The sequence below is a fragment of the Gasterosteus aculeatus genome, chromosome 10 (assembly GCF_964276395.1).
Source record: "Gasterosteus aculeatus chromosome 10, fGasAcu3.hap1.1, whole genome shotgun sequence".
NCBI lineage: Eukaryota > Metazoa > Chordata > Actinopteri > Perciformes > Gasterosteidae > Gasterosteus > Gasterosteus aculeatus.
Window position 1 is genome coordinate 9291667 of NC_135697.1, and position 13435 is coordinate 9305101.

Here is a 13435-nt window from a genome sequence, read left to right on the forward strand (position 1 = left end):
GTCCACGTTTAGGTGTGAGACTGACCATCTGGTGACCTGCTCCGGACTTAACAACTTAGAGCTCAGCACTCTAAAGAAAGCTGAGATGGTTGTGGATTTGCCACTCACTGCCCCTTTGACCTCGTGTGACTCCTCGGTTCCCACTGCGTAACGCAGGATCTCAAGTGCGAGCTTAACATCAGCTCCATAACGAAGGCTCAGCGGAGGATGCACTTTGTGAAGGCAACTGAAGAAGTTCAACCTGCCAAAGACGATGATCAACACAGAGTCCGTCCTCTCCTTCTCCATCCCCGTCCGGTTACGCGGCAGCCTCTGCCAAGGACAAGTTCAGAGGGAGTACGCACTAATCTGGGGGCAAATTGTGTAACCCTACTTGGCAATAGATTGAGGTGGGCAGTCTCCCTGCCAGCATGCTGCCACTCAGAGGACGAGTAGCCTTAGATAGCCTCTGGGACGTTACCTGACGTGATTGTAGCTATTTGGAGCATTTATAAGCCTTGATGCTGCCCTGGAATGCAATCTGGTGATGTGCACGAATCAAAGCATCTGTTTGTGATGAGCAGAAGAACCATCGACTAACCCACGGGTGACTTTTTGACCTTGTTCGGATTTTTATTCAGCAACTGATGCATGCTCGGATTACACTGCCTTTGTATTATAGCGACATGTTTGGAAGCTCTTTTATACCCTCTTTTGTCTGAGTCGGGCTTTAGAGCCTGTGAAAGCTTTAGATGACAGCCGGGGCAGATGGGAAGGAAACACCTTGGTTCCACGCAATGTGGCTCAGGCTCCGGGCCGATCCGGACACATTTTTGTCCTCTGCCATCTTTGGCGGTCAGGGTGTGGTCTGCTCTTCTCGAAATAGTCTCTCACACACACACACACAGACACACACTCTGCCATGGTCATTTGTCTTGTTCCAGCTCATGTGTTGGTTTCCTGTCCGTGTCCCTCGGTCACTTTCATTTTTTTTCTTCTTTTCTCACTTCCAAACATCTTTTAACCGTTCCCTCTCCCTCTGTATCCATCTTCCTTCACCCTCATCTTGTCATTACTGCTCACTCTTTTCCGTATCAAATCTCCATCCCTTTCAGCTCTGGTCCTCCATTACTAATTCCGTCTCTCTCTGTGTGTCTGTAGATGGGTTTGAGGTTTTGCAGTGAAATGTGCGCGGTGCAGAAAAATGATAGGTTATCATTTTTCAGTTTTTGGTTCTCAGCCTGTCGAGATGGATCTGCTCCCAGGAGTGTCACTGGGTGTCTATTAAAATCTTTTTCTTAGGGTCTCGTGAGGCCATCCTGCAGGCGCAACCCTGCCGCTGTCGCCCGCCTCCATCGCCGCACGGTTCACTCGCGTCTTTCCGCTCCTCTCCCAATTTATCCGACGCCTCTCGCCTCAACACTTTGCAACAGAACACAAGGGACATTCTGTGCACGTTTTTCATCTTTCTCAGCCACTGTAAGACGGACAGAGCAATTACAAAAAAACTGGTGTGGTTAAGTGGCTTTTCATACAGAAGCCCCCCGCCCGCCTCTTCAAAAAAGGAAAATTGAAGCAAGAGGATTGAAGTGGCCACTTAAACCTGTTACATCACCGAGAGATTTTAGATGACTTTGGTATGAGTTAAGTCTACAGAACTTCCCTCCACGGGGATACAAGTGGATGAATTGTTTGTTGTTTAATTGATAATAATCCAGCTTCATTAGTTGTCTTTAATAGAAAAAAAACACTGAATTACAGGTTTAGTTTTTAGCTAAAAGTGATCTAAATGATAACATTACTAATTTAATGTATGTGGGACTGTGTGAAAGTTTGATTCCTGCAGGTATAAGATCCTTGTCAAGAGAAGGTAGAAATACTAAGGTAAGCTAAAATATTCAGGTGGGGCTGCAATACTGCTTCACAATTATTATTATTATTATTATGGATGTTGTTCAGTGCTTCATGTTACTGTGCTCGTCTCAGGTGGACCCTCTGTTGTAAGTACTGCCACTCACGGCAAAAACAGAGGGGTTAATGCCGTTTTTTCACATTGGCAGTAAATTCAAAGCATGCAGATCCAGGAAAGAGGATAAAAAAGCTTTGTGCCTTTTTCTGATGGGACGGCTTTTGATACATCGCTGTCTGTACAAGGATTATAATTAATGTCTGTCATCACGTAAAGAGATGAGTCTGGGATGGAGCTTACTGTATGTTTGAAATAAAGGATTAAAGGGAAAGGACACAAAACTATTTGCGCTGCATCCACAGGGTCTGTAAAATGTTTGGCCCTTTCTGATCTGTACGTTTGTCTGGCAGCCCGCAGGATATAAACAGATGGATGTCTTCAAAGTTAGATGTGGAAAAAAAATGATGACAAAGATAAGCGATTTCACTATTTCTCACGTGGTTACGAGTGAGAACAACAACTACCAAGGAAACCCTTTGGTGTTAATTTCCAAAAGTAGATTCTCTGTTAAATAACAGGTTGCCTTTCATCCAGTCTGCTCTTGCAACAGCTTGCAGACGTTCACGGGGGGGGGGCAGACATTGCAAGGCACGGTGGGGCTGCAGCCAAACGACACAACAGGCCTTGCACAGAGCATCGCTTACTCTTTTGTATTTGTTCTTGAGTTATGAGAGCTTTTGAAAGCCAGTAATGATGCCTTTGGCCAGGCGATGCTTTGTTCGAGCCCAGCGGGAGCTCACTGAAAATGAGCGTAGGCAGCATTTAAAAACGCAAACAAAAGCACTGCACTCGCCAACATCAGATTAGTTCAGGGCTACATAGCGAACATTCTCGGATTGGAGAAAACCTCTGTGAGGGAAGAAAGGGAAATGCTGTATAAAGTATAAGTTCATGTCGTCAACGAGAAAAATGGGACAAAAGCGGTCTGTCTCCTGCACAGAGAGAGGGATTGAGAAAATGATATAAAGGCCTGGGGCCACGTGGGTTGTGCTCGGAGAAGGAACATTCTTGCATACCTCCTGGCTCTATGCAAACCTCCAACACACACACATCTGTAGGCAGAGGAATGGAAGAAAATAGACTCCAGTTTAATTCAGTTTCAGCGAAACGTACAGGGCACAAGTCTGAAAGTTGAACAATGGAATGTTCACCTCTTTACAGATAAAGCGTAGTCCAAACAAACAATATTTCAAGATTTTATCAGTGTGACACTGGTTTCATTTGTTGGCATTTTATCGATGAACAACCTTGTTGCATATTGTATTTTTCCTGACCAGTGACTGTCAGAGGTGATTAAGTGAGTTTGCAACAAAATGCATGACTGCGGAACCGTTTTAATCATTTTGAAAGAATCTGGTCACGGGCGTGTTAATCAGTGAAACCAACAGCTCTAAACATCTTCAAACCAGCTGGTGTAGTTTAACACGTTTCACTTCATTAAAGAGATATTTTAATGGAAAGAATATTAAACCTGTATCTTCAAGGTGCACGCTGCTGTCCTGTCACTTAGAAGAAACCCAGACAACATCCATCAGGCTCATCATTTAGAATTTCTTTAAGCCCATTTGATCGATATCCAATCTGCAAGAGGTGACTGAATAAGAAAGATCGCTGCATAATGATTGATGTTCAATCACGTCTGCTGGAAACAAAAGAAACAGGGTGACGCTTCTGAGAAGAGTTTCATCAGACACATTTCGCACATCCTAAAACAACAACTATTTCCGTGCAGACAAGTGGTTGTGTGTAAAGCATTTAGTCTCTCCAAAGTTTCTACATAGTCCTTCTCCCTCTTCTACATCTTTAAGCCCCTTTTCTTCAAGTCCACTTTGGCCTCCTGGATCTGCTCCAGCAGCTCCTTGGCCGCCTCGTCGCAGTCGTTGAAGGTGGCCAGCCGGTAGCCCACCGTGGCCAGCGAGTAGCAGCCGAATGACACCAGCAGGTACGGCGGCATCGGCCAGGCCACCTCTCTGTAGGTCTGAGGCAGGCTCAGGTCCAGCAGGTCGAAGGAGACCAAAGCCCAGACTGCCGCCACCACCGACACGCCGAGCAGCCACTCCAGAAGTTTTGTCATGACGGGTCTCACGCGAGCAGCCGCAGAAAAGCACCTGAGACAGAAAGGAACCGGTTAAAAGGCTTCGTTCAATTAGCTTTAGCACAGTGCTAGCTTAAGGGCGTTATCGATGGCTACAGCACGCAATAAAGACCAAACAAATATCGTTGGGCAGCGGGGATTAAAAAAATACGTACGAAATAAACTAGAGGGTGCAATTCATTCGGTTGAATATCATTTATTTCAATAAATGCATTTACAATAAAGTATCCGACGTGTTTACCTCTCGAAAGCCACCTCAGCGCAGCGCACTTTTATGACGTAAGCCGTGAGGTCTGCTGGGAAATGTAGTCAATGCTACTGCAGAAATTCCCAAATATCTACTGAATTGTATTATAAAGGTCATAATTTCCACAAAATTAATTATTCTCAATGAAAAACCCTTTTAACCAGAAGCTTAACTAGTTTAACATGATTAACTAGTATTAATTTGTAGACCTCAAATACAAATTAATCACAATGTATTTTTCCACATTTTTAAATGTTTCAAAAATAATGTTTACAGGATTTTTTATCCTCCTATATACATATATATTACTATACTATTTATTATATTACTATTGTACTTAATCCGTGCTTTATTGTGTCTCCGGTTTTGTTGTAGATATTAGCCTCAGTGGTCAAAAAGATAAATTACTACATCCCCTCATTACACTTCTCAATAAATGTTGTCACTTTTTATGTTTTTCATTAAAACGCTGCCTAAGACTGTTGGCAGATGTATTAACAACACTAGCACCCTGTCAGTTGAGAGACAGAAAACCATTTGTTTCAACTGAGTCTATAATGAGGCCCCCACTCAGGCTTTTAACTCACATTAGACCTTTAACTGTTTCTCCACGCCATCCTCTTAATTTAGGAAAGACATTTTGAAAATGAGTTTACCATTAGCGCTAGCTGAAAGCTATCCATAAACACTAATGTTGTTCCAGAGTGAGGAATCTAACAACAATTTCATTAGGGGCCTCGGGGCGCCGACTGTTGTTTGATCTCCGTGTCTCTTCAGTTGCTCGGGGGCCTGTCTGTTCGTTCAGGGAGGTGAACTTTCCAGGTGCAGAGGGCACAGACCTCTCCAGGGTGAAATGAGGAGGAGTGGTAGACTTAAACATCAGCCAGTTAGCTGGGGAGTGGGACACACTAAAGAGCCACTGAGAAATAAACATCATTCTTTTAGGAAAAATGGAGAGTTATTCTTAGAATGGCGGCGTTTATGTTTGTCTGCACCAGTGTTAATGGTGTGAGTGACAATCTGTGCGTCTGCCAGAGGGGCAAAGCCTGTTGCTTCTGTTTATAGAGACTGTTATATGCAAGACTGGAACATAGACTGGGTTTATGTTGGTGTGCTGAAACATAAATCTTGAAATCCACGATTGTCTTTCCAAGTCTGCAATGTTGTTCCGAGATGACTAGATGATGATTATCTTGTGAATGGCTTTGTATAACTGTCATGATACTTGCTACGGCCCAAATGTTTGTCCTGTTTACTGCGTTTGCTGCCTCACAAGCAGCTGTGACACAAGCAGCTGCAGCTAATGATGACTTCCATTATTGGTCGATGTGTTGCAAGTATTTAGTGGGCTTTCAAAAATGTCCCCATTTAAAATCTCAGAAAATAATAAAGGAAACATCTTCACATTGATAAAAATCCCAACGCAAATTATAACAAGCAAAAACAGATGCTTAGTCATTTATTATATATTCATTTATAATTTATTCATTATAATTGATTGTTGTCACCTAATTTCTCTGTCAATTCTGTAATAGCCTCATATACACATATATACACATTTATGTCTAAAAGAAATAGGATGGTCAACAAAAAGGTGAAGATCTTAAACCCGAAACCTGCTGGAGCTCCTTGCCACACTTAGTAAGTTGTGATATGATACACCTGTGAAAGTTACTCCACTGCATCGATGGAACACACTGAACCCAGGTGGGATCGCCCACAACATGCCTCATCATGCCCTACATGGCGGCGCGTGCTGCGCTCTGCTCGCGTCGCAGCGCCGTGAGACGCTCAGTGGGAACAGTCGAGCTGGCTTTTCTCAGTGTATCTCCCTGCCAGCTCCGGTTCCGTTTCACTACTCAGGAAACCTGTGTTCCAGCCGAGGAGGCCTGGCAGACACAACACAACAGCCTGCGAGTGGGAGGGGCGCTGAAACCCAGAGAACGAGAGCGCGACGTCCAGAGAGAGGAAGGAGAGACGGACAGAGGGGACACGCAGAGTGAGACAGACGAGGAGACAGGGATCTAGGGAGGTAGAATGAGAGAGAGGGGAACCAGTTGCTCCTGATGAAGAACCAGAGAAGAGAGTGGGAGGTCGGGCAGGGGGGGATTTCATAGTCCACAGGACAAGAGTGAGAAAGCTGAGAGGGCCAGAAATAAAAAAGAAAGGGAGGTCTGGGAATGTGGACAAAAGAGGAGAGGGCAACAGAGAGGAGGGAGCAGACATGGGAGAGAGCTTTAGACAGGGTAAGGTCAGGTGGGTGGGGGGGATCATGGGTGCAGGTGCAACTTGAACAACCAATGACCTTAATGGTGCATTAAATCCAGCTGTTGCTTATCAAGACTTTTCCTCAATCACCCCAAACACCACTCGACTGTTCAATAGACCGCATGCAGCACCGTGAGCATGGAGACACTGAGTAAGGGATCGGTAGAGACCCAGCGGGGGCCGAAGGGATACTTGATCCTCAACGGGGGTCCGTGTGACCAAAGATAAGGCGCATAGATAAAACAGGAAAGGTGGTAATGGAGGGTTGTGTTGACTCTATCTCATGGCTTTGTCAATATTAGTAGAGTGAAAGGTCCCGATAAGAATGTGTGCTACTAAAGGGCTAAATGGGGATCAAGATTTGGCTGGATAATAACTGTGTAATATTTCAAAGGTTTGAAGCAACAGTCGGGGAGGCAGAGAAAACCAGACAGAAGGAGAGAGCTGCGCCGAACATGTACCGTTAAAACGCTGTTAAAGATAACAATAGAGCCTGGACTCAAAAACAGGAACCCTCTGTTTCCTGAGCTGGAGAACATTGCTGTGTGTTGTGTTGTCATTAGGTGTGTGTGCTTTTGGGAAGAGGAAATAGTGACTAAAAGTGCGTCACAATCTCCTCTTTTCAGGTTTTTGTCTTCTGGTACCAGCGAGAGAACAGATACTCCTCTGGTACCCAAAGCACAGGAAGGAGATGTGAGCCTGGCAAAACCAAGCCGAAATCTCTAAAGGGTCTTCTGGGAAATTCTGTTCTGGAAAGAAATGAAACTGAACCTGGAAGCTAAATGTCAGACCAATTGGCGAACGTTGGTTAACGCTGGTTAACACTAGTTAACGCTGGTTAAAGCGCGTTTCTCACCTCAAGCTTGATCAAGAATGTTTATTCAGGAGAAATTTTACTCCTAGTTTTGAAAGCCTGGAGAATTGAAAAAGCCCCCTTTTTCATGCCTTTGGGGCCTCAATGTTTTACTTAAGTCAACTATGTAAGTCTATGTCAATTCCAACATTTTTAAAGAAAAATTTTCAAGTCTTTTTCAGTCTGTCTTGGACTGAGAAAGTAAAAAAGTCAGGATAATATCCTTTATTTTGCCAGGTTTATGACAACTACTTAAAGGCAACTCTGGCAGGCACCCTAGCTAAAGCACGCCTTTAAGTCCCGTGTGTGGTAAATTCTAAAGTGTGAATCAGATTTCCCCACTGAGGGATTATTAAAGTACCTTTTAACACAACATAACATTTTACAACATAAAAACTTGCAAGTCAAGCTTTGACGGATGAGCCCAGCCAGTCGTTTGTTCTCCCCATCGAGGGTTAGCTTGGTCTCGTCTCCTTGAACGAGAGCACTTGAAACGCCACCTGGCCCTCGCGGATCCCTTCTTGTGCCTGGCCAGACCATGTCGAGCAAAGCACAGAAGGTGGGATGACTCCAGAAGAGGCTCCTCAGACAGGCGAGGCGACCACAAATCAAACAGGAGCATCGGCCTGCAGGGGCCCCGCGGTAGCACCCGCTCGGGGTCCCGAATACGAAGCAGTGTCCGGCCAAAGTCTCGACGACGGTAAGCACGCCGCTCGCGAGTATCCTTGAGCCAAGATCACTCATGGACGGGGCGGGTATTTATTAAATTGCCGAGATAATAGCTGTGAGACTCCCGCTCTACTTAGGGTCTACTTAATGAAGCCTTGAGCTACGCGAGTGTGTGTGAGGTCAGACTGTGGTCAAGTGTGACCAGTCCGAACCATGTGAGCGGAGCACTTGTGTTGCCCTTGTTGCCCCCCCCCCCCGAGTAAAACACGCACCTGTTTCAGCTGCTGGTGTGACGGCCACAGTGAACCAACCAAGGAATGTGCCTGTATCTTCACTCTCTCTCTCTCCCTCCCTCTCCCTCTCTCTCTCTCCACGCTGTCCTAATGACTCTCATCACACAGCCTGTGTTTGTCCTACTAGTGCTTTGTTTGTTGACCTTTATGAGACGTCATTACTTGTTATCTTCATGGCTTGTGTAATTCCGCGCCTCAACACAACCCCCTCAACTACGTCCACGGACCAAAATGCATCTGTGTGTGTGTGTGTGTGTGTGTGTGTGAGATCAAATGCGTCTTGTCAGTGTAACAGCCATTAACAATGAACAACGGGCATACGCTTGATGATGTCTCCCTCCTGCCTCCATCCGTCCTGTCCTCTCACCCTGGAACACATTGTCCTTTAGCATTACCATTATTGACAGTGGAACTAATTGGCACATGGTTATGGAAGTTCCCCGCAGGCCATTTTAAATTGGACTGCACTATTTCCTTCGACGTCTGATGGGCGAGTCTGTGCACGGGACCTGGGGAGGTATTGATTATAAATGTATTAATGTGGGTCAGTGCTGTGTGCTCGCCGTGGGGGCGGAAGATGTAGGGCTGCATGTCTAGACTAGAACAAACTGACTTTGTCTTATGTTTACATAACGGATGGTAACCGGAGAAGGAGGGGGAATGTGGTCCAGGGGTTTAATCTGATCACTGCATTGTTTCATTTGATAGACGCACTGCACGCTGGGAGATACTGCAGAGGTGAATGAGATTGCTCGCCGTATGCAGCTGTAACCCGTCAGCAGGACAACACATCTCCTGCCAATACCTTATTGATTTCGAGGCAGACATTGCAAATTGTATCGCCTTATTTCACTGTTATAATGAAGGGGCTCTGGAGAAAAACGGGCCACGCATTAGATAACCAAACACGAGCTAAACATGAAGTTACATACACAAAAAACCCTCATTAAGTCCGGTCAGCATCACTGCCTGCATACGATAAATTGCCCTGGGTCTCTCATTATTCAGACGATGTGCTTTCCTGCTCCACCAGATACGGCCCGACATTCGAGTCAAGTTGCTTTGCGTGATCGGAGGAATCAAATGGGTTCAGCGATCTGGACGCACATCGATATGCTGTTGATTGGTTCTACAGACTAATTACAATGCAATTTGCATTTAAATAAGCCGCAGGGTTTAATGATTGAGAAGTTTGTCAATAAACGCCACTTGGAAGGCGCGGCCACATTACAGATCAGTTTGGGAACAAGAAATACACAAATTCACTGTACATTTGTCGATGCCCTCGTGACTATGATCGACTTTATGTTGGGAATGAAAAAGGTCGAGGATTAAGGATTTGTGTGCCGGGCGGTGGGTAATACCTTTTAAAGCTGATTGTGGCCGCCCCAGGCGGGCGTGGCTGTCCGTCGTTGCCCGTAAATGAAGGTTTTTATTTTTTCTGGTGAGGCCGCTGCTCTGTGGTCCCGTCCATCTCCAGCTCTTCGACACTAGCCATATTGTCCTCCCCTCCCTCCCTCCTCTCTCCCTCCCCCCCACTAGTTGCAACTCCAAAGACTGCAACTGCTTGACCTCTCAGAAATCTGACCCCTGAGGCTCCTTGCCGCTCCCCCAGGCACCTGCCAACCTTTCACCCCTTCACCGCGTGAGCATCTGGAAGGTGCGGAGGGACAGACGAGGCGGCCGGGGTGGGCTGTCGTGAAGTATTGACGCGGTAACAGATAGCACTACGAGTTGTCAGACTTCAGAGACTGTTTTTCTCTTCTCACAGATCAAGTACCGGCTTCCCCTCCTCTGCTCCGTGTTTTGTGTACTCCTGTCGGCTATGTGTTGTTACACGTCTGTTTCTTTCTTTGTTTCGCCCCCCCTCCCACCTCCCCTGTCTGTCTTTTATTTCCTTCTTTCTGTACACAGGACCATGCAGGCTGTATGCACAGCTGGTCTTGACAGAGCCGTCCAGGAAACGTGTGGTTTACAGATCCCCTGTTGACACACTGGTTTGAGTTGCCTTTCACTTTTAACCGTGTGCAAGGGGCTATCGAGGTCCGACTCAGCATATTTTGACCGCGGTTGAAAACCACACAAAAATTGCTGCGTCCTGACTTACTTGCTCCCTGAATGGATGTGTCACATAGTACATAAAGCTCAAGCAGAAATCTTGATTTCTAACCACATGTGCGATGGTCCCACACCTGCTCATGCCATTTATTACAAAAAATTCCGGGTCATTAGTCTGGCTAAAATGTTATTCCACACCTCGGATTTATGGAAACAATAATATCCTAGGTACAGGCAGACAGTGGAGTTATATATCTTATGTTGCGCCAGCCCTAAAGTTACACTTTAGGGCCGTAAGCTGTGTAATATAGTTTGGTCCACTTCACACGCGTGATCCAAAAGACAGACTTTGGTGGTTTAAACCAGTGAACCATTATCTTGGGTTCAGAATGAAGTCGTTTCTAGAGGATAACATCCCCACATTTCAGAGAAAGCTTTCATTCTAGTCACATGACCTCAACATATTATGACCTTTTTAAAGTGGAACTTTGGTATTTTTCAACATGGATTCCGTTATCTATAGGAAAGTAAAAATGAATGATGATATGCTTATGTTTACTAAAGGAACACAATAGTGGCATCGACCTTCTCATCTAAGTTATAACAGGCAGGCGAACAAGCTTATTTCCTAAGATGTCAAACTATTCCTGTAATGGCGCCGTTGACGTCAGCCGACGCTCCAGTCGTCCAAACGTGCTCTGCGTGCAGTTTGATACGTGTGGTAAACTACAAATCATTGCATAATACTCGTTGCATCATTAAGCAGAGAAAATCAAAGTGCAGCACACAAATCCAATGCAGGGCGATACGCCGCTGGAGCGCAAATGTTAAACTGAATTAGCCCTGTGTTTTCTCTCACCATCGCGGCGCACTAGGTTACAGTATGTGGCCATATGGGCTCAGTCTGCCATTACTGTCACCCCTCATTTGTTATAGTGAGGGAAGACGGCCCGGCCGTGCCCCTCAAATCCTCTTAGTCAACATTTAGCTGATTGATTTTTTTTCCTCCCCTTCTACCTCCATGCAGATTATCAATGAGATAAAAGCAGGAAGTAGTATATTATTCATGCCGCTCCGTCTCATGGGTGGATGGATGGACGAGAAAGTGAAAAATAAACGTTTCAGCTGTGGCCACGTCCGGAAGAATAATACCGTGGCAACCTTATTGAGTTTTAAGGCAGAGCAAACTTAGTAAGACCAATGATTGACGTGAGTGGGATTCAATTGCTCTAGAAATAACCTGTTGCACATGGAGAGGGAGAAATGAAGAGACGCCACCTCTTGGGATTGTAATGGGGAGGTTTTGTTCTTATGAATATCAATAATTAATCCACAATCGAATGAAACGTCCACAGCAATAAAGTGCAAGTAGCAGCTGTCATGAACTAAGCCTGCGGCAGAAACACATTTTAAATTTTTATTTCACCCCCTGCCTACTTAATTCCTACTGCAGGCCTCCACCGCACAGATCCACGACGATTGTTTTGACTCAGCAGAATAGTTTGAAGCCGGCTCCCCATAAACAACGTATTCCTCTTCGGGCCCTAGAAACCCCACAGCGGATTCAACAAACAAATCAGGTCTTGAACATGTGGTTTAGCTTCACGTTGTTTAAGACAGTTGGGTGAGCTGTTTCCAGCAGACATTTTCTATGTGTTCTCCAGATGGCTTCGCACGCTGCCTCTCACAGATTGTACACAGCTCTCAGATCCCTCAGATATCACAATGCCCCCCCCCCACACACTCACTCTCCCACTGAACTATGTTAAATGATGATCATGGAGATTATGTATTGGTAATTCCTGCCAGCTCTTTAAAGAATGCCCATGCTGTGTGCTTAGTACTTAGTGGAGGGATTATGCAGACCCCTACATGTGGTGTTGTGGCTGCATACCTCCAGTCAGACTAAACCCAATCTGTTACAGATTTGGACTAAAGAAGAGAGGTGCAGCAAACTCAAGGGGGCGGGTGGAGCGCTGTGTCGTGCTGCATTCAAGCTTTACAGTACATTCCACTTCTTCTATATCACGGGGGATCAGAGCTTAAGCCTCCCTTTGGAAGCAGTACTTTTTATCTGCGTGTACTAGGAGGTTTAAAAAGAACCTTGGCTTGTGTCAAGGCTGCACACTTAATATATATTTTTTCTTTTCTTCTTCAACATTTTTACTTTTCCTTTGTGGTCGAACCAAACTCAATTCCCCCAACGGTTTCCCCTTTAATGTTGGTCCAATTAAACACACATGTGGATTTTCATATTGAAGCCCATAAAAAGGTAAACGCAATTTACATTACATTTACATAAGGAATGCTGAGTACGTACACATGTGAGGCGTTAATATCTCTATCAAAAGCAGATGGCTATCCCTATTCATTACTCTCATTCAATGTGTGTCATTGAGCCAGAATCTCTCCTTCATCAGTGATTAGCCAATCGGTGGCATCCTGTGTAATTTATATACACTCGTGTTATATTCACTAGTTTGGAGGCCATGTAGGACTAAAGAACAAGTCATTTACGTCTGCTGTTATGTGAACGTTTTATGTGTGTAAAAAATAGTGTGATTCATGGTAAGTGTTGTGCCATTATTTCACATAAGAGAACTTTTGGCAGGAAATGCTATTCTGCACATGTCAAAACTTGGCGCGAATCATCTTGATTTACTTCATGGTGGTTGTTGAGATTGGCCAATTTAATAAAGGTTTGTGTTCCGGTTTAGGGTCCTTTATTATTATTATTATTATATCCAAGATAATCTAACAAAGTGTTGCAATGCGTATATGATTATAATTAAGCAAAGACTTTGAATTCTTCCCTTTCCTCATTATCATTGTCTCATATTGCCCCTTATATCATACACATTTTACCTTTCAAAATAAAACATAAAAATAGAACTGAAAAGCTGTAAACTGTACTGTTAAATAGTAATGTTAAAAAAAAGCAGGTGGTATATATTCCCACAAAAGTAAGAGATCTATAAAAGCAAATGTACAGTTTTAGGAGATT

At 44.7% G+C, this 13435-nt stretch overlaps 1 protein-coding gene across 3 annotated transcripts; it reads right to left on the minus strand.

The window, feature by feature from the left end:
• Positions 1–3015: 3015 nt before the first annotated feature.
• dpm3 (dolichyl-phosphate mannosyltransferase subunit 3, regulatory) lies at positions 3016–10191 on the minus strand. Of its 3 annotated transcripts, none has more exons than XM_040189205.2 (2): positions 9738–10191; positions 3016–4056 (listed from the first exon to the last, which is right to left on the minus strand). In XM_040189205.2, the coding sequence occupies exon 2, from the start codon at positions 4020–4022 to the stop codon at positions 3744–3746; it is 279 nt and encodes a 92-aa protein (XP_040045139.1). In that variant the 5' UTR covers positions 4023–4056; positions 9738–10191; the 3' UTR covers positions 3016–3743. The 3 variants fall into 3 exon arrangements, with proteins under 3 accessions (XP_040045139.1, XP_040045137.1, XP_077937683.1); XM_040189203.2 differs by lacking the exon at positions 9738–10191 and adding an exon at positions 4285–4363; XM_078081557.1 differs by lacking the exon at positions 9738–10191 and adding an exon at positions 4262–4331.
• Between the last annotated feature and the right edge of the window lie 3244 nt (positions 10192–13435).

Excerpts from the sequence above, each read along its gene's own strand:
- dpm3 (XM_040189205.2), bottom strand. The coding sequence starts at position 4,022 with ATGACAAAACTTCTGGAGTGGCTGCTCGGCGTGTCGGTGGTGGCGGCA.